The 23,104-nt window shown below is 48.4% G+C and overlaps 1 protein-coding gene and 1 long non-coding RNA gene across 4 annotated transcripts in view; one reads left to right on the forward strand and one right to left on the reverse strand.

Annotated features, from left to right (window-relative positions):
- Positions 1-12,669, reverse strand: part of CCDC88C (coiled-coil domain containing 88C) — a 56,943-nt gene extending 44,274 nt beyond the window's left edge. Inside the window, exons 1-3 of one of the 3 annotated variants that reach the window (XM_073638244.1) lie at positions 12,235-12,669; positions 6,840-6,940; positions 2,751-2,859 (exon numbers count right to left, since the gene is read on the reverse strand). In XM_073638244.1, coding sequence (XP_073494345.1) covers positions 2,751-2,859; positions 6,840-6,940; positions 12,235-12,294 — 270 coding nt within the window. In that variant the 5' untranslated portion in view covers positions 12,295-12,669. The remainder of the gene's footprint in view (positions 1-2,750; positions 2,860-6,839; positions 6,941-12,234) is intronic. The other 2 variants (XM_073638246.1, XM_073638247.1) reach the window with 2 other exon arrangements.
- Positions 9,601-22,495, forward strand: LOC141153460 (uncharacterized). The gene is made up of 2 exons (XR_012247310.1): positions 9,601-9,890; positions 22,205-22,495. It is a non-coding gene; the product is annotated as an uncharacterized lncRNA (long non-coding RNA).
- The last annotated feature ends 609 nt before the right edge of the window (positions 22,496-23,104 follow it).

Below are 23,104 nucleotides of genomic sequence, written 5' to 3' on the forward strand. Positions count from 1 at the left end.
AAAATACCAGGATTCCTTTTTTTTTTTTTTCCCCCAAGCACCGGTTTGGCGAGAAATTGCTGATGTCTGGTGACCCCTGCGAGGAGGAAGCGACAGGTGACAGTCAGTGACAGATGTGTGATGATCGCCCTATGAAAGCGACAGCTTTTATCATCTTCTCGCCAATACGATGCACTGGACTTTCCAGCAGAAACTGGGAGTCGCTGGTCAGACGTAGAGACCTGCAACACGTGGGGGGGGGGGACATCCAAGGACGTCACCTGACGTCTACACTGTGTCACCATATGCTGCTCCACCAGTAGAGAAAGCCGCGACTTCCCGGATTCATTCATGTGTAAATGTATCTCCAATTGTCTATGTGACAGATAATCCCATAGAGCGAAGATAAAGACGAGCCCCTCCACATTAGCTCAGCAAACCCTGTATACATCAACGTGTAGTCATGACAACTACATTAACAACCCCCCCCCCCATTCTTTATACTGCAGGCAGCTTGAAGGATGACCCTTGTGCCCATGTGATCAGAGAACAGTGGTGAGCCCATGTAAAGCTTCTGGGTGATTAGTACGCCATGGCTACAGATGGAGCAGGCTGTATTGTAACCTGTAGCACAAAATTCCTATGAGTAGGACTTGCCATTAAGAAGTAATGACCAACCAAGGCAATAAAGTCTGCCCCATATGTGCTCAGGCCAATTTAAACCCAAAACTCCTTTGCTTGCGCTTTTTGACACAAAAGAGTTAAAAAGAAGCTTCTGAGCCCTCCCCAGGGACTGTGCAGAGAAGGTGTCTCTGGGGACCCCCCAAAGTGTTTACTACAATGAAGAGAAGGAGGAGGAGGAGGAGGAGGATGGTACAAAGTCTAAGCAGGGCTGAAATAGAGGAGATTATAAGAAGATATTACAGAGTTGCTCTTAAAGGGCCACTAACAAGAAAACTCAAGAGAAGCCCGACTATGCATGACACATATCGAGGCAAATGTCAGCCAATAGAGAGGAGACAGATTGATCTAGTTAGTGTCCCTTTAAGATACTTCAGTACATAGAACGAGAAGCGGGTGATAGAATAATGATGATCGGCTTATCGCCATGGTGTCAAATAATAAACAATTCACTAGTGCAACCAGATGGGGCTGCATACACCCACGGGAGGGATCGTCCACACACGAGGCGAGAGGCGACTTCGCCAGTGTAACCCAGCGGGGACGTCGCACCGCGGCTTTGTCCTCAGTGTTTACCTACAACCCACAAAGTCAATGTAACTCCGGCCGCTCTGAATGCCACCATTGATACGGCGCCATCAATCCGGTAACAGCAGGTAAACAGGACTGGCAGTTTCTGTCATCACCGGGGGGACGCCGGCACAGAGGACGTGCAATTATCAGGAGAGTAGTCAAAATGTACCAATAAGCACAAGATGTTTAATCCGGTGGTAAATTACCAAAATGGCAAAGACAAAATCACAACGTATATTACATTCAGGGGCAGAAAAACAGATCTTACGGGGGTTATTTGCACTTCTGCATCAGCGAGGATCGTGCACGCTTCGCCGCCCTGAAGGCCCCTGATCCTCTCATTAAAAGTTATCACCTATTCATAGGATGACTGGGACCCCCGACTAATCCCGAGATGAAAGCTCTGAAATGCCTTATCGGAATAGAGCGGCAGTCACATGTGCTCGGCCGGCCATCGCTCTATTTATTCTCTATGGAGTCCACTAGGCAAAGGGATTGTCCAATCTCAGGAAAGTTGGCCTCAAGCTTTGCAAAATACCTAAAATAAACCCAGTAGATACTAGTGTGCACATGTACTGGGTCTAGGTCATGGTCCTGCTCACATAGCATCTCTGCTAGCAAACCACGCACCCGCAGAACACAATCAGAATAGGCTTTTCACTCTTCAGGCGTGATAGGGGTGCACTTTTGCAAAAACCTCAACTCAGATGACCCAAAGCAGCATCCGTGCCCTGTACCTGGCTGGCCCGTTTCCTGTGGCCCAGCACACAATGGAGGCACATGGGTATAATTATATCCTAAGGGTTAATGTGCGGCCTCCATTGTGCACAATCACAGCCCTGATATGAAGTGCAACAGGGGGAGCCCCGAAATATACAATGATCCCTCCACACGGCAGGAAGCGGCAGCGCAGAATGTTCCTGTTATTGCTTTCTAACAAAACACCTATTAACAATATGGAAACATTAAATCCTGTAAGTAAACAGTCACAACACTGCAGCTGCGGTCGGACCTGACCATCACTAAAATACATGAACGAAACCAAAATTCTCTGCCACAAAGTAGTGACCCCCAAAGTGTACTGTATATACTGCACTCCACCACCAGGGGGGCTCCTGCTAATGAACAGACAGGAGAAGGGACAACTGATCTAGGAATACAGAAGTTTGCCCAAACCGGTTGTCACTTTCCTTCCTCCGCTCATTATAGCAGCTCACACACAGTACATTACACAGAACAGACTGACATTTTGCTTCTCCATAAGTCCATGACTCTGACCCACAGAGATGACAATCAGTGCAGCGAGATGTACAGAAAACGATATGTGCCAAACAAGTTTATCAAGGGTGAAGCAAAATATAAATATAAAGAACATACATAGAGATTGAAAAAAAAAACAACAATGCAGGGAATGAGGGGTTAAAGGCACAGCAGCCATCAAATTGATACTAGAACACGAGAGGTTAATCACGCTGAGGATTTCCTGCCGGTATCTGAACAGGAAACCATCATCATACCTGATAGTAGGTCTTGATGTGTCGCACCAGGATAGTGAGGTTCTGAATCCGCAGGTTCACGTCGTTATTCACATGTTTGTTGATTCGCTGATTAGACGGTCGCGGATCGCTGTGCGGAGAAAGATCACAGATTACAGAATGCAGCGACAGCATATGGGGGGGCAGAGGTTACCAGCACCCCGGGGTCCTGGTATAAAAGGTCCCCATACATATGAAAGGCTTGTATGGCTCATCCAAGTGTGGATGTGTTCTCAGTGGGAAGAAAGGTAAAGGCGCTGCCAAACAACTCTGTCGCCTCCAAACCCCGGCGTCCCTTTCACTGTATCCTCCTCTGCAGAGCCCCCGCGAACCCTTCCCTCTGCAGAGCCCCCGCGAACCCTTCCCTCTGCAGAGCCCCCGCGAACCCTTCCCTCTGCAGAGCCCCCGCGAACCCTTCCCTCTGCAGAGCCCCCGCGAACCCTTCCCTCTGCAGAGCCCCCGCGAACCCTTCCCTCTGCAGAGCCCCCGCGAACCCTGCAACCCTCTTCCTCCAAATAACCTCCTGTAACTTCCCCTCCAGACCCCTGCGCCTCTTTCCCTCTATCCCCCTCCGACCTTTCCCATCCAGACCTTCCATACCCCCTCTAGACCCCTCCGGCAGCGGCTTATATTGAAGTAGAACAAAAGTGTTTAGCAATATAAATTCTACATCCCTGATCCTTCTCTCCTATGAAAAAAATATTTCAGGGGAAAGTTGGGAGGCTTCCACATACAATAGATGGTGTGCTGCTCCCTTTAAAATCACAGGGCTTATTGAGTTTAATGGTTGTCGGGGTCTTAAGAGAACTGGGGAGACTATAATTTGTAGAGGGGGAAACACTATTTAGAGCAGATTTACACTTATGCTCTAATCACATGCAAAGCTGCATTCACAATTCTTGAGCTTTCCATCTATATTCTGCAACCTGAGCTTAAAAAGGAACAAGCAAAAAGCATCCACAATTAACATCAGATCTAAACACTAATTCCCAACCCCACAGGTGATATGTGAGGCTCCAGCACAGACTTCACGTTTTGGCCGCACAGTTGTGAAGGTCTTGGCGCCTTTGACAGTAAATCCTATAACAAGCTGATTATGGGGTGCAGGATCTCGTGTGTCCGGCACATGTAACTATAGGGCTCAGCTGTCCGCAGCTCGTGGAAATATCTGAGCGGCTCCGACAACTATTCCTCTACATAACAGGGGGACGTCATCCTTGGGGCCGCGGGCGACAGCTGCGCAGTCCGGAGGTCAAAGGGTACTGACAATGTAAGCGCCAGTGTCAGAGGATAACTCCCATTTTCCACCCCTGGTCTGGACTGTCCAGCGTGTGGGGTCCAGGTCTGTCACCTATTTATAACACTGGAGGTGTAAGGTGAAGCTCCAAAGAAAATCCTGTAACAAGACCCCATCAACCACGTGCCATTTTTAATACCTGGTTTTTATGTGGTCGTCAGATTTTTGGGCAATACCTGGGGTGACTGTGACCTCTGCACCCCTAGAACTAATGTAGAATAGCACTGCTGTCCCCTTATATGACAAACTGACAATTGGTCACTGAGACCTGGTGGTAAATAAGACCTCTGTGCCCCCTATAGTACCGCCTCGGCTGACTTTTGTTACATACAATGGGGAAAATAAGTATTTGAAACTGCCGATTTTGCAAGTTTTCCCACCTACAAAGAATGGAGAAGTCTGTAGTTTTTATCGTAGGTCACTTCACCTGTGAGAGACAGAATCTAAAAATAAAAATCCAGAAAATCACATTGTATGATTTTTACATAATTAATTTGCATTTTATTTCATGAAATAAGTATTTGATCACCAACCAACCAGCAAGAATTCTGGATCTCACAGACCTGTTAGTTTCTCTTTAAGAAGCCCTCCTACTCTGCACTCATTACCTGTATTAATTGCAGCTGTTTGAACTCGTTACCTGTATAAAAGACACCGGTCCACACATTCAACCAATAACACTCCAACCTCTCCACCATGGCCAAGGCCAAAGAGCTGTCTAAGGACACCAGGGACAAAATTGTAGACCTGCATATGGCTGGGATAGGCTAAAGGACAAGCAGCATGGTGAGAAGGCAACAACTGTTGGAGCAATTATTAGAAAATGGAAGAAACACAAGATGACGTCAATCTTCCTCGGTCTGGGGCTCCATGCAACATCTCGCCTCATGAGGTAAGGATGATTCTGAGAAAGGACAGGAATCAGCCCAGAACTACACGGGAGGACCTTGTCAATGACCTGAAGAGAGCTGGGACCACAGTCTCAAATATTATCGTTAGTAACACACTACGCCATCATGGATTAAAATCCTGCAGGCTCACGCCAGCACATGTCCAGGTCCGTTTGAAGTTTGCCAGTGACGGTCTGGATGATCCAGAGGAGGCACAAGAGAAGGTCATTTGGTCAGATGAGACCAAAAAAACTTTTTGGTATCAACTCCACTTGCCTTTTTTGTTGGAAGACGAAGGATGACTACAACCGCAAGAACACCGTCCCAACCGTGAAGCATGGTGGGAGAAACATCATACTTTGGGGGTGTTTTTCTGCAAAGGAGACAGGATGACTGCATTGTATTGAAGGAAGGATGGATGGGGTCATGTATCGCAAGATTTTGGCCAACAACCTCCTTCCCTCCGTAAGAGCATTGAAAATGGGTCGTGGCTGGGTCTTCCAGCATGACAATGACCCGAAATACACAGCCAGGGCAACTAAGGAGTGGCTCCGCAAGAAGCCTATCAAGGTCCTGGAGTGGCCTAGCCAGTCTCCAGACCTGAACCCAATAGCAAATCTTTGGAGGGAGCTAAAACTCAATGCTGCCCAGCGACAGCTCCGAAACCTGAAAGATCTGGAGAAGATCTGTATGGAGGAGGGGGCCAAAATCCCAGCTGCAGTGTGTGCAAACCTGGTCAAGAACCACAGGAAACGTCTGACCTCTGTAATTGTAACAAATGTTTCTGGACCAAATATTAAGTTCTGTTTTTCTATTGTATCAAATACTTATTTCATGCAATAAAATGCAAAAATCATTCAATGTGATTTTCTGGATTATTTTTCTTCGGGTTCTGTCTCTCACAGGTGAAGTGTACCTGCGATAAAAATTACAGACCTCTCCATTGTTTGAAGCTGGAAAACGTGCAAAACCGGCAGAGTATCAAATACTTATTTTCCCCACTGAAAATAGCAATTCCCTTATATACTCCATAACTTCTAGTAGATTTCGGGGGTACAGCAAATACCCCATGACTCAGCCTAAGGGCAGGCGTAGCCGTAAATAGTATACAGGTAGCGAGGAGCCATATTTTGTAGCAACCGCTCTATGACTGCAAGCTTTTGAGCTTGATAATAGGAGCACTTTAAGGAATTGCTACACATGCATCTTCAGCCAAATTCCCCATGTGACTTTACCCTAAACTTGTAACCTTTCAAATCATGAGGAAAGACCCTCAGGAACCAATTCTGATTTCTCCAAGGCAGTATATCCTAACGTTCAATGCTTTGGTCACCTGTAATGTCTTCACCATCCTGGAAACCATCAGCAAGCAGGTTAGTTATTTTTAAAGCATCCTCTAATGGCTGCATTTTAATATTCTTTTTCCCCCTTAACCCTCAACAGCTCGTTCTATGGACACCCAATAGTCTCAGTATATGAATTCTTAAAGGGATGTAACATATAGATGTAAAAAAAGGGGGGATCCCCCAACCCTTTCATGAGCCAGAACTGAGAACTGCATTGCAAAAAGTGGCAGCTGTAACATACGTGCGTCCTCTTCACACATGACTTGTTCTGAGCTGGAAAGGAAGTGGTCGAGAAGCCGATTTGCAGTTTTCGTGATGAAAACTCACATTCATCTGCGGACAGTGATGTAGTTTATACTATATATGGATAAGTCATAAGTCTGCGCCTCCATCTAGGCCTCAGTGAAACAACCTACCATTAATGTGTCGAAAGAAAAAAAAACTGCAGCCCCAAAGCCCAATCTGTATATATACTGCTCGGCATTATTTTAGAGATTACCCCCCCCAAGAATACAGAATCGTCTCCCCCTATACTCACATCTGCAGCATTATCTTGTTGAGGAACACGCCGTCCACTAGATCCATGTACGTTGCTAATTTACTCTCATTCTCGTTACCACACGGCCCAACAGTTTTCACCTACAGAAGAAAAATGAAAATGAGCGCGGATTGTGAGAAGGGAGATTAGGAGGAATATAATAGGTAACAGAGGAGATTACTGCCCGACCTCGGGCACCGCACATTCCTGGGAGAGTATGTAATGTAATGCCCCAGAATCTGCACCACAATGATTAACGGCTCATAAGTATCAGTCACAGCCTCCTCCATATACAGCACCGGGCTGCGAGTAAGAGCTGAGCACCCAAACATACCCCGGCCCCTGCACCGTGACACATGTAAGTTATGTGCACAGTGACTGCACCTGCAGAATAGGGAGTGCAGCTCTGGAGTATAATACAGGATGTAACTCAGGATCAGTAATGTAATGTATGTACACAGTGACTGCACCAGCAGAATAGTGAGTGCAGCTCTGGAGTATAATACAGGAGGTAACTCAGGATCAGTAATGTAATGTATGTACACAGTGACTGCACCAGCAGAATAGTGAGTGCAGCTCTGGAGTATAATACAGGAGGTAACTCAGGATCAGTAATGTAATGTATGTACATAGTGACTCCACCAGCAGAATAGTGAGTGCAGCTCTGGAGTATAATACAGGATATAACTCAGGATCAGTAATGTAATGTATGTACACAGTGACTGCACCAGCAGAATAGTGAGCGCAGCTCTGGAGTATAATACAGGGTGTAACTCAGGATCAGTAATGTAATGTATGTACACAGTGACTGCACCAGCAGAATAGTGAGTGCAGCTCTGGAGTATAATACAGGAGGTAACTCAGGATCAGTAATGTAATGTATGTACACTGTGACTGCACCAGCAGAATAGTGAGTGCAGCGCTGGAGTATAATACAGGATGTAACTCAGGATCAGTAATGTAATGTATGTACACAGTGACTACACCAGCAGAATAGTGAGTGCAGCTCTGTAGTATAATACAGGATGTAACTCAGGATCAGTAATGTAATGTATGTACACAGTGACTGCACCAGCAGAATAGTGAGTGCAGCTCTGGGGGATAATACATGAGGTAACTCAGGATCAGTAATGTAATGTATGTACACTGTGACTGCACAAGCAGAATAGTGAGTGCAGCTCTGGAGTATAATACAGGATGTAACTCAGGATCAGTAATGTATGTACACTGTGACTGCACCAGCAGAATAGTGAGTGCAGCTCTGGAGTATAATACAGGATGTAACTCAGGATCAGTAATGTAATGTATGTACACAGTGACTCCACCAGCAGAATAGTGAGTGCAGCTCTGGAGTATAATACAGGATGTAACTCAGGATCAGTAATGTAATGTATGTATACAGTGACTGCACCAGCAGAATAGTGAGTGCAGCTCTGGAGTATAATACAGGATGTAACTCAGGATCAGTAATGTAATGTATGTACACAGTGACTCCACCAGCAGAATAGTGAGTGCAGCTCTGGAGTATAATACAGGATGTAACTCAGGATCAGTAATGTAATGTATGTACACAGTGACTCCACCAGCAGAATAGTGAGTGCAGCTCTGGAGTATAATACAGGATGTAACTCAGGATCAGTAATGTAATGTATGTATACAGTGACTGCACCAGCAGAATAGTGAGTGCAGCTCTGGAGTATAATACAGGATGTAACTCAGGATCAGTAATGTAATGTATGTACACAGTGACTCCACCAGCAGAATAGTGAGTGCAGCTCTGGAGTATAATGCAGGATGTAACTCAGGATCAGTAATGTAATGTATGTACACAGTGACTGCACCAGCAGAATAGTGAGTGCAGCTATGGAGTATAATACAGGATGTAACTCAGGATCAGTAATGTAATGTATGTACACAGTGACTGCACCAGCAGAATAGTGAGTGCAGCTATGGAGTATAATACAGGATGTAACTCAGGATCAGTGATGTAATGTATGTACACAGTGACTGCACCAGCAGAATAGTGAGTGCAGCTCTGGAGTATAATACAGGATGTAACTCAGGATCAGTAATGTAATGTATGTACACAGTGACTCCACCAGCAGAATAGTGAGTGCAGCTCTGGAGTATAATACAGGATGTAACTCAGGATCAGTAATGTAATGTATGTATACAGTGACTGCACCAGCAGAATAGTGAGTGCAGCTCTGGAGTATAATACAGGATGTAACTCAGGATCAGTAATGTAATGTATGTACACAGTGACTGCACCAGCAGAATAGTGAGATGCTGGTAAATGTAAATGAACGAGTCACAGCATGAACACCAGCATGTGTCTCCTGCAACAATTAGCATTGCCAATTATATGTTAGGTTTCCTGCCTCCTCAGGATCGGCCGGTAGCATTCATTATGGCACACATCCCTCACTCTGCAGTCAGGACACAACGCTCCCAGCTCTGCTCTGCAGACAAACAAAAGCCTTGGAACTGAGAAGGATGTTATTGTTAATGTGACCCAAAGCAGAGACAAAAGCAGTAGCTACAGATCCCCCCTCCCCCATGAGACTCCCCCAGCAGTCACTGCAGTCTCTCTCCTCTGTCTGTCTCTAGAGAACCGTTAATCTCACAACACCTGTCTCATGATGACAGTGACGCCCTGTCTGACAGAGCTGGAGAGACCTGACCCCTAATAGTCATATCTCCAACCCCCCCCCCCCCCGAGCACCTGTGATGACAGATTTACACCCTGTGTGGTCATGGCCCCAAAATTAGCCAGACATGGACCCAGTTGGTGACTCAGGCAATAGCAGGCCTGAAAGTTGGTGACAAATGGGTGGAAGGTGAAGCTTTGGACTATTGCTCTCTAGGCCAACGAGAAACCACCCACCCCCCATCCCTGAGAACTTAAAAGATCTGAAAAGGTGAAAGTTGATCCGGTATTTTTGCTGAGTGTAATGAAGTGTTTCATATTACAATCCACATGGAGTTACCGCACCCAGAGATGGACGCAGCAGGCGGGGAGGAAATCGCATGGACTCTCGTCTATGGAGGGTGAGCACGACACACATCCAAACGCACCACATAACGGCCCCAATCAGATGGTGGCCAGGTAAAGTGGGTACAGACAGAGCAAAGATGGCCGCCAAAGCTCCGTCCACCTGCAGTGGGCCAATGGCTGAATTATTTGGCAGCTGGTCCTACTTTCTTTATGGAAGAATGCACCAAAACTATTTTTGCAACTTGCTGTTCAGTCACTTATTTGAGAGTTGCAATTTGCCAAAAAATAAAAACAACATTTAAATAAAAAACAAAACAGTCCAGCCGCAGACAGGTTACACGATACTTGCGTTCACGTCAGTGGGAGTAAAGTTGCATGCAATTAATTGACAAACCATATAAGGAGGTGTTTTTTTTTTTTTTTTTTTTATCGTTAGACAAATCCCCCCCCCCCCCCCAAAAAAAAAAGTTGAAAAAAAAATCTCCAGTTCTTTACACACCCTCCATGGGTCTATAGCACTTAGCCTCCACCGCTGCTCCCGGTGTCTGCAGCACTGCAGCCAATCAATGAGTTTACTGGCTCTGAGCTGCCCATTCCGCTACCTGCGTCAGAGCTGCCGAGCTCGCCAATTGGCTGGAGACAATAACAGTCAATGGAAGTAGCAGTGGAGACTCAGTGCTGGACCTGGGGAGGGGGGGAGAAGCGCTGTTCGGTGCTGTGATTCTCAGTGGTCACATAATATTGCAATCAATTAGTGGCCACTGATCAAATGCAGCCTCTCTCTACTTTGTCAGAGCAGACATCCTCTGGAAATAACAGTGTCGGTCTGAGAATTAAGTAAATTACCGTTTTATTTTATATAGGACCCCTAAGCAATTAAGAAAGGGTTGTCCAGTAGTCAACAACCCCTAACAGGCCTCATTCAGAAGTCCATGAATCACATACAATTTTTCCCAGATAGACTATAATGGGTAGGTGTTCTATGTGGCTGTTCACACGTCTTGTCCACAAAAAAAAAAAAAGTTAATAAATAAACAACAAGAAGACAAGACATGTCCGAATTTGATGCAAGTCACAGACAAAAATTACCCACATAAATAGGTATGCTTAAAAAAAAAAAATCACAGACAGCAAACATCTGTATGAGGGCCGTTTTTATCTCTGTAACTTATAGGAGAATTTTTGCAATTTATTTATTTTTTTCATATAAAAAAAAAAATTACCAAATCAAATGAATATTAGTAATATCCATTTCTGGTAAAGTTGGGTGACAACAAAGAGGACCCCCGATTACAGCTTCAAGTGGAGAATTCACTTTTATGATATGTCAGCCAACCTCTGAAATAATTGATCCTCCTCCTGGACTGTCACAGCCTCCTCCATTTCCAAACCCCGATCCATAGAGCAGTCAGGTGAAACCTGGTGACCGACTCCTGGGTAGTGCCCCTTTAAATGCTTTTATTACAGCACTTTAGACCTGTCTTAACATCCTGTCTAAAGAGCTTGCAATCTAATGGATGAGAAGTTCATTAGCAGATCATTCTGTATCTTAGGGCTGCATTCCCACGTGTGCAAACACTGCAGTTTTTTTTTTTGCCGGTATCTACACCAAAATACACTATAGCTATTTACTGATTACTGCTCTTTCACCCTTTTCAATGCGGATTTGCAGCATTGAAAAAAAAAAGCATTTTTTTTACTGCGGAAACACTGGGATTCTGAATTTAAAAACCCTATATTGATTTTGACAAGTTTTTCTTTCCCCTCATAGTAGACCAAAGGGAAAAAATACACAAAAAAAAAAAAAAAAACACAAAAGGGCAGGAGTTTGAGTTTTCATTAAATAAAATCCAATTCTGCACACACAAAAAAATGCAGCATTAACTCTACGTGGGAATATGGCCTAGAGGGCTAAGTAGTGTCCCAAGCAGAGTGACTTTTGTCACCACTTTTTGGTTGTTGCAGGGCTGTAAACTTTATTCTGGGTCTACAGGAAGTTGCCATCTTGTCCTTAGAGGGGAATTATCACCTGCTTGTGAACCCCCCAGATCTTCAGGAATGCTGCTATTCAGTTATAATCAGGCTGGATGGGGGGCAGGGCTGGGGAGAGATCAAGGGCTGCTGGGGGCATTCAGCTGAGGACAGGTCAATACAGCAGCAGCAGCAGCAGGTGGTCTATACTGAGGGGGAGGATTTACAGTATAGTTTTGCATCCAGGGAACTTCTTGAAACAGAAAACACTGATACATTGTAATTAAAGATAAAATAAAATAAAGCTAAAAAAGTTATAAAAAAGTAAACACTAAGATAAAACTTGAAACAAAGTATGTGAACTCCAGCACATCAGTTACAGTGTAACCATGTTTAGGGGATCCCTCAGAAATGAAGAACACTCACCCATGTCACCAGTGGACTCTCCAGGAACAGGTCCAGGAGCTGAGAGATGGTAATATCCATTATTTCCCAGGAGTTTGAGCCCTAATTGCAGAAAAGTGAAAGAGAATAGTCCATGCTGCTGTCTGTGCCCCTGGAGGGAGCGGAGTGCTATCAACTGAACAATGAGAGTCTGATCTCTGCAGGGGGCAGAGGCACAACCCTCACCCTCCTCCTCCTCCTCCTGCCCAGCTCTGCTCCTCAGGGCCCTCAGTCACAACCCTCACCCTCCTCCTCCTCCTGCCCAGCTCTGCTCCTCAGGGCCCTCAGTCACTGCCCTCCATGCATGGAGTACATGCAGGATACAGGGAGTTTTGCAGCAAACAACTCAACTCACTGCATGTATGCAACTAAGTACAGGTAGCAATTGTACAGGCAGCATGGAGAGGTGGATGGGCACCAGGGCTACAGTCAGAGAGCAGAGTGGGTGGAGTGGGCTCTGCATTAACCAATGGGAGGGTGAGTGCAGTTGGAAGGGGCTGGCTGGGGGTTTGAACAATGCAGGGATCTGGGTGAGCTGCACCTGTGCCCTGCATCTCTGGAGGTCCGTGAACTACAACTGCAATATTATGTCCTAGTAAATTGAACCTTTCATTGCAATGACTGGTATAGCACTGTAGTTTCTGCAGCTTCAGCTGCTTTAAGTAACTTTTGTGTGATTTTAGTTGCTCGGAGTAACTTTATTCCTCCCCTTCCTTGGAAGTCAATGGAGAAGTTGCAATGATCTGACCAATCTTGTATCAGTGCCCAAGTCCTGCCATGATGGCACTTTGTGCTTTTACAGCTGTCTGGATGTGATTTATACAAGTGGGTTTTTTTTTTCCAGGCAGAACACATTTAATTTTTCCTGAAAAACATAAAATAAAAAAACAGAGCGATAATTCATATTGAAATTTTGTGCTGCTTTGACCACACAATGTGACTGTAAATCCAGCCAAAGACCTCCAGCCCAGGGCTGTAATATCAGGTCATACACAATCCCTGTAGAGGCACACATTATAGATGTCGGGGGTCTATGCTGAGGACACCCCTCCTGAGCCAGAGAACGACTGCTCACCATGTAATGCCACATTTCTCCCATAGGTATCGGTTGCTTGCTATGACAGCTTCTAAAGGGGCTGTCTTCAAGAAGCAACCTCTTTAAGGAATTGCTATTTAAGCAGTTTTGTTTCTATAATCAGACTTTAAGTGTCCCATTAATGCTGCTGCCTATTTGATATTCTTTCGTACTTACAATGTATATTAATAAGCGGCACCTTCCATGGTACAATGAATATGTATTCTCATCCCCCGGAGGGAGCGCTTGTCTGTTTAGCATTGGAAAGTCTGAGCGATGCGTCCATCAGCAGAGTATATGATGCGGGTGTTACCAGATTTGACATATCCGTAAGGCCTCATCCAGACATCCGTGTTACACATACGTGTCTTGTAATTTTGTTTGCAGAGAGAACACGTATTCAAAATAGATAAAGGTCAGCTGCAAAAAATAAAATTAAGACGCGTCCCCTTCTTTATGTGATTTACAGATCCAAAAAAAACTTCATGATAGTGGTAACATTTCTTCGATATCACTTGTGTTTATTTGTGAAAAAAAACAGAAATTTGGCAAAAATTTTGAAAATTTCGCAATTTACAAAATTTGAATTTTCATGCCTTTAAATCAGAGAGATATGTCACACAAAATAGTTAATAAATAAAGATTTCCCACATGTCTACTTTACATCAGCACAATTTTGGAACCAAATTTTTTTTTTCGTTAGGAAGTTATAAGGGTTAAAAGTTGACCAGCGATTTCTCACTTTTCCAACAAAATTTAAAAAAAAATTTTTAGGGACCACATCACATTTGAAGTGACTTTGAGGGGCCTTTATGACAGAAAATACCCAAAAGTGACACCATTCTAAAAACTGCACCCCTCAAGGTGCTCAAAACCACATTCAAGAAGTTTATTAACCCTTCAGGTGCTTCACAGGAATTTTTGGAATGTGGAAGAAAACAATGAACATTTTTTTTTTTTTTTTTGCAGAAAAATGTTACTTTAGACCCAAATTTTTTTATTTTCGCAACGGTAACAGGAAAAAAATGGAGCACAAAATTTGTTGTGCAATTTCTCCTGAGTAAGCTGATACCCCATATGTGGGGAAAATACAGTGTTTGGGCGCACGTTAGGGTTCAGAAGGGAAGGAGCACTGTGTGACCTTTTGAACGCAAAATTGGCTGGAATCGAGAGCGGACGCGCGTTTGGGGAGCCCCTGATGCGCCTAAACAGTGGAAACCCCCCACGTTACCCTATTGTGGAAACTAGACCCCTCAAGGATTTTATCAAGGGGGATAGTGAACATTTTGAACCCAGAGGTACGACACAGAATTTGATAACATTAGGTCATCATATTGAATAAGTTGTGACTAGTCTTGAGCGCAAGTGCTCGCTACTTGAGTTTACATCGAGTACTCAGGTATGCATCAAGTATCGCGGGTGCTCGAGTCCCCGCCCTGCAGGTTTCACGGTTATTAGACACCCAAAAAAAACATGCAGGGATTGCTCGGACATGGCAGGCAATCCCCACGAGTTTTTTTTTTTGCTGTATAACAGCTGCAAAACATATGGGGCGGAGACTCGAGCACCCGCGATATTCAGTGCATACCCGAGCACCCGCGATACTCAGTCCATACCCGAGCACCCGCGATACTCAGTCCATACCCGAGCACCCGCGATACTCAGTCCATACCCGAGCACCCGCGATACTCAGTGCATACCCGAGCACCCGCGATACTCAGTGCATACCCGAGCACCCGCGATACTCAGTCCATACCCGAGCACCCGCGATACTCAGTCCATACCCGAGCACCCGCGATACTCAGTCCATACCCGAGCACCCGCGATACTCAGTGCATACCCGAGCACCCGCGATACTCAGTGCATACCCGAGCACCCGCGATACTCAGTGCATACCCGAGCACCCGCGATACTCAGTGCATACCCGAGCACCCGCGATACTCAGTGCATACCCGAGCACCCGCGATACTCAGTGCATACCCGAGCACCCGCGATACTCAGTCCATACCCGAGCACCCGCGATACTCAGTCCAAACCCGAGCACCCGCGATACTCAGTGCATACCCGAGCACCCGCGATACTCAGTCCATACCCGAGCACCCGCGATACTCAGTCCATACCCGAGCACCCGCGATACTGAGTGCATACCCGAGCACCCGCGATACTCAGTCCATACCCGAGCACCCGCGATACTCAGTGCATACCCGAGCACCCGCGATACTCAGTGCATACCCGAGCACCCGCGATACTCAGTGCATACCCGAGCACCCGCGATACTCAGTGCATACCCGAGCACCCGCGATACTCAGTGCATACCCGAGCACCCGCGATACTCAGTCCATACCCGAGCACCCGCGATACTCAGTCCATACCCGAGCACCCGCGATACTCAGTGCATACCCGAGCACCCGCGATACTCAGTCCATACCCGAGCACCCGCGATACTCAGTCCATACCCGAGCACCCGCGATACTCAGTCCATACCCGAGCACCCGCGATACTCAGTCCATACCCGAGCACCCGCGATACTCAGTCCATACCCGAGCACCCGCGATACTCAGTGCATACCCGAGCACCCGCGATACTCAGTGCATACCCGAGCACCCGCGATACTCAGTCCATACCCGAGCACCCGCGATACTCAGTCCATACCCGAGCACCCGCGATACTCAGTGCATACCCGAGCACCCGCGATACTCAGTGCATACCCGAGCACCCGCGATACTCAGTGCATACCCGAGCACCCGCGATACTCAGTCCATACCCGAGCACCCGCGATACTCAGTCCATACCCGAGCACCCGCGATACTCAGTGCATACCCGAGCACCCGCGATACTCAGTGCATACCCGAGCACCCGCGATACTCAGTCCATACCCGAGCACCCGCGATACTCAGTCCATACCCGAGCACCCGCGATACTCAGTCCATACCCGAACACCCGCGATACTGAGTGCATACCCGAGCACCCGCGATACTCAGTCCATACCCGAGCACCCGCGATACTCAGTGCATACCCGAGCACCCGCGATACTCAGTGCATACCCGAGCACCCGCGATACTCAGTGCATACCCGAGCACCCGCGATACTCAGTGCATACCCGAGCACCCGCGATACTCAGTGCATACCCGAGCACCCGCGATACTCAGTGCATACCCGAGCACCCGCGATACTCAGTCCATACCCGAGCACCCGCGATACTCAGTCCATACCAGAGCACCCGCGATACTCAGTCCATACCCGAGCACCCGCGATACTCAGTGCATACCCGAGCACCCGCGATACTCAGTGCATACCCGAGCACCCGCGATACTCAGTGCATACCCGAGCACCCGCGATACTCAGTGCATACCCGAGCACCCGCGATACTCAGTGCATACCCGAGCACCCGCGATACTCAGTCCATACCCGAGCACCCGCGATACTCAGTGCATACCCGAGCACCCGCGATACTCAGTGCATACCCGAGCACCCGCGATACTCAGTGCATACCCGAGCACCCGCGATACTCAGTGCATACCCGAGCACCCGCGATACTCAGTGCATACCCGAGCACCCGCGATACTCAGTGCATACCCGAGCACCCGCGATACTCAGTGCATACCCGAGCACCCGCGATACTCAGTGCATACCCGAGCACCCGCGATACTCAGTGCATACCCGAGCACCCGCGATACTCAGTCCATACCCGAGCACCCGCGATACTCAGTGCATACCCGAGCACCCGCGATACTCAGTGCATACCCGAGCACCCGCGATACTCAGTGCATACCCGAGCACCCGCGATACTCAGTGCATACCCGAGCACCCGCGATACTCAGTGCATACCCGAGCACCCGCGATTCTCAGTGCATACCCGAGCACCCGCGATTCTCAGTCCATACCCGAGCACCCGCGATACTCAGTCCATACCCGAGCACCCGCGATACTCAGTCCATACCTGAGCACCCGCGATACTCAGTCCATACCCGAGCACCCGCGATACTCAGTCCATACCCGAGCACCCGCGATACTCAGTCCATACCCGAGCACCCGCGATACTCAGTCCATACCCGAGCACCCGCGATACTCAGTGCATACCCGAGCACCCGCGATACTCAGTCCATACCCGAGCACCCGCGATACTCAGTGCATACCCGAGCACCCGCGATACTCAGTCCATACCCGAGCACCCGCGATACTCAGTGCATACCCGAGCACCCGCGATACTCAGTCCATATCCGAACACCCGCGATACTCAGTCCATACCCGAGCACCCGCGATACTCAGTCCATACCCGAGCACCCGCGATACTCAGTCCATACCCGAGCACCCGCGAAACTCAGTCCATACCCGAGCACCCGCGATACTCAGTGCATACCCGAGCACCCGCGATACTCAGTGCATACCCGAGCACCCGCGATACTCAGTGCATACCCGAGCACCCGCGATACTCAGTCCATACCCGAGCACCCGCGATACTCAGTGCATACCCGAGCACCCGCGATACTCAGTCCATACCCGAGCACCCGCGATACTCAGTGCATACCCGAGCACCCGCGATACTCAGTGCATACCCGAGCACCCGCGATACTCAGTGCATACCCGAGCACCCGCGATACTCAGTCCATACCCGAGCACCCGCGATACTCAGTGCATACCCGAGCACCCGCGATACTCAGTCCATACCCGAACACCCGCGATACTGAGTGCATACCCGAGCACCCGCGATACTCAGTCCATACCCGAGCACCCGCGATACTCAGTGCATACCCGAGCACCCGCGATACTCAGTGCATACCCGAGCACCCGCGATACTCAGTGCATACCCGAGCACCCGCGATACTCAGTGCATACCCGAGCACCCGCGATACTCAGTGCATACCCGAGCACCCGCGATACTCAGTGCATACCCGAGCACCCGCGATTCTCAGTCCATACCCGAGCACCCGCGATACTCAGTGCATAACCGAGCACCCGCGATACTCAGTCCATACCCGAGCACCCGCGATACTCAGTCCATACCCGAGCACCCGCGATACTCAGTCCATACCCGAGCACCCGCGATACTCAGTGCATACCCTAGCACCCGCGATACTCAGTCCATACCCGAGCACCCGCGATACTCAGTGCATACCCGAGCACCCGCGATACTCAGTCCATACCCGAGCACCCGCGATACTCAGTGCATACCCGAGCACCCGCGATACTCAGTGCATACCCGAGCACCCGCGATACTCAGTGCATACCCGAGCACCCGCGATACTCAGTCCATATCCGAACACCCGCGATACTCAGTCCATACCCGAGCACCCGCGATACTCAGTCCATACCCGAGCACCCGCGATACTCAGTCCATACCCGAGCACCCGCGAAACTCAGTCCATACCCGAGCACCCGCGATACTCAGTGCATACCCGAGCACCCGCGATACTCAGTGCATACCCGAGCACCCGCGATACTCAGTGCATACCCGAGCACCCGCGATACTCAGTCCATACCCGAGCACCCGCGATACTCAGTGCATACCCGAGCACCCGCGATACTCAGTCCATACCCGAGCACCCGCGATACTCAGTGCATACCCGAGCACCCGCGATACTCAGTGCATACCCGAGCACCCGCGATACTCAGTGCATACCCGAGCACCCGCGATACTCAGTCCATACCCGAGCACCCGCGATACTCAGTGCATACCCGAGCACCCGCGATACTCAGTCCATACCCGAACACCCGCGATACTGAGTGCATACCCGAGCACCCGCGATACTCAGTCCATACCCGAGCACCCGCGATACTCAGTGCATACCCGAGCACCCGCGATACTCAGTGCATACCCGAGCACCCGCGATACTCAGTGCATACCCGAGCACCCGCGATACTCAGTGCATACCCGAGCACCCGCGATACTCAGTGCATACCCGAGCACCCGCGATACTCAGTGCATACCCGAGCACCCGCGATACTCAGTGCATACCCGAGCACCCGCGATTCTCAGTCCATACCCGAGCACCCGCGATACTCAGTGCATAACCGAGCACCCGCGATACTCAGTCCATACCCGAGCACCCGCGATACTCAGTCCATACCCGAGCACCCGCGATACTCAGTGCATACCCGAGCACCCGCGATACTCAGTGCATACCCTAGCACCCGCGATACTCAGTGCATACCCGAGCACCCGCGATACTCAGTGCATACCCGAGCACCCGCGATACTGAGTCCATACCCGAGCACCCGCGATACTCAGTGCATACCCGAGCACCCGCGATACTCAGTCCATACCCGAGCACCCGCGATACTCAGTGCATACCCGAGCACCCGCGATACTCAGTCCATACCCGAGCACCCGCGATACTCAGTGCATACCCGAGCACCCGCGATACTCAGTCCATACCCGAGCACCCGCGATACTCAGTCCATACCCGAGCACCCGCGATACTCAGTGCATACCCGAGCACCCGCGATACTCAGTGCATACCCGAGCACTCGCGATACTCAGTCCATACCCGAGCACCCGCGATACTCAGTCCATACCCGAGCACCCGCGATACTCAGTCCATACCCGAGCACCCGCGATACTCAGTGCATACCCGAGCACCCGCGATACTCAGTGCATACCCGAGCACCCGCGATACTCAGTGCATACCCGAGCACCCGCGATACTCAGTGCATACCCGAGCACCCGCGATTCTCAGTCCATACCCGAGCACCCGCGATACTCAGTGCATACCCGAGCACCCGCGATACTCAGTCCATACCCGAGCACCCGCGATACTCAGTCCATACCCGAGCACCCGCGATACTCAGTCCATACCCGAGCACCCGCGATACTCAGTGCATACCCTAGCACCCGCGATACTCAGTGCATACCCGAGCACCCGCGATACTCAGTGCATACCCGAGCACCCGCGATACTGAGTCCATACCCGAGCACCCGCGATACTCAGTGCATACCCGAGCACCCGCGATACTCAGTCCATACCCGAGCACCCGCGATACTCAGTGCATACCCGAGCACCCGCGATACTCAGTCCATACCCGAGCACCCGCGATACTCAGTGCATACCCGAGCACCCGCGATACTCAGTGCATACCCGAGCACCCGCGATACTCAGTCCATACCCGAGCACCCGCGATACTCAGTCCATACCCGAGCACCCGCGATACTCAGTGCATACCCGAGCACCCGCGATACTCAGTGCATACCCGAGCACCCGCGATACTCAGTCCATACCCGAGCACCCGCGATACTCAGTCCATACCCGAGCACCCGCGATACTCAGTCCATACCCGAGCACCCGCGATACTCAGTGCATACCCGAGCACCCGCGATACTCAGTGCATACCCGAGCACCCGATGCAATCTCAAGTAGCGAGCACTTGCGCTCAACACTAATCGCCATATAGTCAACATTTTTTTTCTTTACTTTTTGAAAAAATCCCAACCCTAACCCTAACACAACCCTAGCACAACCCTTGAGTTTAGTTTTTACGCCTTTCCTCTTTTAGAATAAGTGATTAGACGACTTTATTCTTCGGGTCGGTGCGATTACAGAGATACCAGATTCATATTGGGTTTTTATGACTGACAGCTGTCACACACTAAAACCTTTTTTTTTGCAAAGACTAGTTTTTGCATCGCCATATGAGAATCAGCTGACACCCGGCGGCGATTGCCCCGCACAGCTTGTGTGCGGGCGCGATGCGTAATAGTACGTACCTGGTCCAATAGGCCTGGGGCGGTGAGACGTACTATTACTGATCACATCAGAAAGGGGTTAAAAGTAGGTTGAGACTAATGTAATTTGGGTTTGTTTAGAAAACAGACTGTTAATTGACCCAATGTTGGCCTATGTGCCAGTTCACACAGAGCTCAGGTCTGCATGGGAAGAAACCAAAACCGCATTGTGCGCTAGTCTGGCTCGACCACAGCATGTAAATCACATTTCTCTTGAGAAAAAAGGATGCCACCCTGATAGTAAAAACAGACACAGACAAAAAATGGATAAAAATCTGTGAAAAATAGTATGCAAAAAAAAAAAAATTGATGTTTGACTGAGGCCTAAGGTGCATGAGAAGTGCAGCGATCATGATCCAGGTGATATCCGATCACTGTTATCTCTAGTGGTAAAATACAGTGTTGATAAATGGAGGGCGACAGGTTGGAGACCACTGCGTGAGGGGCTGCAGAAGTCTCTCTACACCCGGCCCCGCTGCCATACATGGGTTGGGATTTATACAATTAGCCTTAGGCTGGGTTTAAATAGTGTTTTAAAAATCCATATATTTCATCATCCTTATTGCCATCCATTTTTTTTTATACATCAACAGTTCAAAAAATGATACAGGGACAAATTAATTTTCCTATTTATTTTTATAGACCCGTTGAGTTTAATGGGCGAGCTTGATCTGAAAACCTGATGCTGCAATTTTTTCACACGTGGACCGTCAGTCTACATGTAAAGCCGTTCATCTGAACTATTCACTTGCAAGGATCCAGCTGCCGTCTCTGATCTATTTAGAATAAGAACCAAATATATGTTCGACTGAACGAGTCCTTAGGAGTCAAGGTGTTACTGATCCAGGGAAACACTCCTGCAAGACAGGAAGTCGGCCATCTGTGACAGACAGGATAGAGAAGAGACTGAGCTTCATGTTGGGGCAGGGAGCTGGATGGATGTTGGGGGGAGTTGCTCCTACTGTGTAAACATACAAAAAAAGGGAGAATTGAGATTCCTGGGTGGATGTTATCTCAATAGCCAGATATTACATACACTCAGCATTTATATCCCTAGTGTTGATGCAGTCTGATCTTATACACACACCTGACATTATAGGTGATGACTGCGAGGATCCTGCAATAATCAGGGAATCTCGTCGTCTCTCCATTTCCAGAAGCTGCATGAAGTCGCCGTTTGGAGGAGAATCTGGTGTCGTCTTGCATCATTAGTGGTGTCCATCTACAGCCATGGTTTTAATGTCACGTTTTAGAAGAATATTCTAAGAGAGAAACATCTCAAGGAAAGAGAACAAATAAGGCACATGCAGACATAGGGTTATATTACACATTTAACCAAAAATCTGCACTTTCTTCTGCTCTGGAATCTGCGTGATCCTTTTGCTGAACAAGTGGGTGAAGGACCAAACACAGATGGCACAAAGACCAAATAAATGTAATGTGCACTATTCTGGGCCATTTTATGGAAAGGTTTGTTGGGGGCAATACATTGTATCCTTATTTATTTATTTTACTCACTAATATAGCGCCATAAATTCCACAGCGCTTCACAGATATTATCATCGCTGTCCCCATTGGGGTTCACAATCTACATTCCCTATCAGTATGTCTTTGGAGTGTGGGAGGAAACACAGGGAGAACCTGGAGGAAACCCACAAAACATGGGAAGAACATACAAACTCCTTGCAGATGTTGTCCTTGGTGGGATTTGAACCAAGGACCCCAGTGCTGCAATGTTGCAGTGCTAACCACTGAGCCACTGTGCTGCCCTTATGCACTTTTGCAATATGAAAAAGCTACTGGGAGTCTTTTTTTAACTCATGCAAAGTATCATTTTTTTTTTTATTTTTTTTTACTCCCCCCCCCCCCCCTAAATTTTAGCCTCCTCCTGACAGTGAATGACAATAAGTGAAACCGCCCCCACCTTCCATTTCTCTCATTGTACAGAGACATGGCTCATTAAATCTCCGCCTGACGGGTGAGGCTCAAGAATCAGACTTTTCCAATTTGTAGGGAGCAGCGCAATCCGTTGTATCAATACAATGGCGCAATCTAGT

Source organism: Phyllobates terribilis, unplaced genomic scaffold (genome assembly GCF_046119375.1).
Source record: "Phyllobates terribilis strain yellow unplaced genomic scaffold, ASM4611937v1 Scaffold_7__3_contigs__length_470593459, whole genome shotgun sequence".
NCBI lineage: Eukaryota > Metazoa > Chordata > Amphibia > Anura > Dendrobatidae > Phyllobates > Phyllobates terribilis.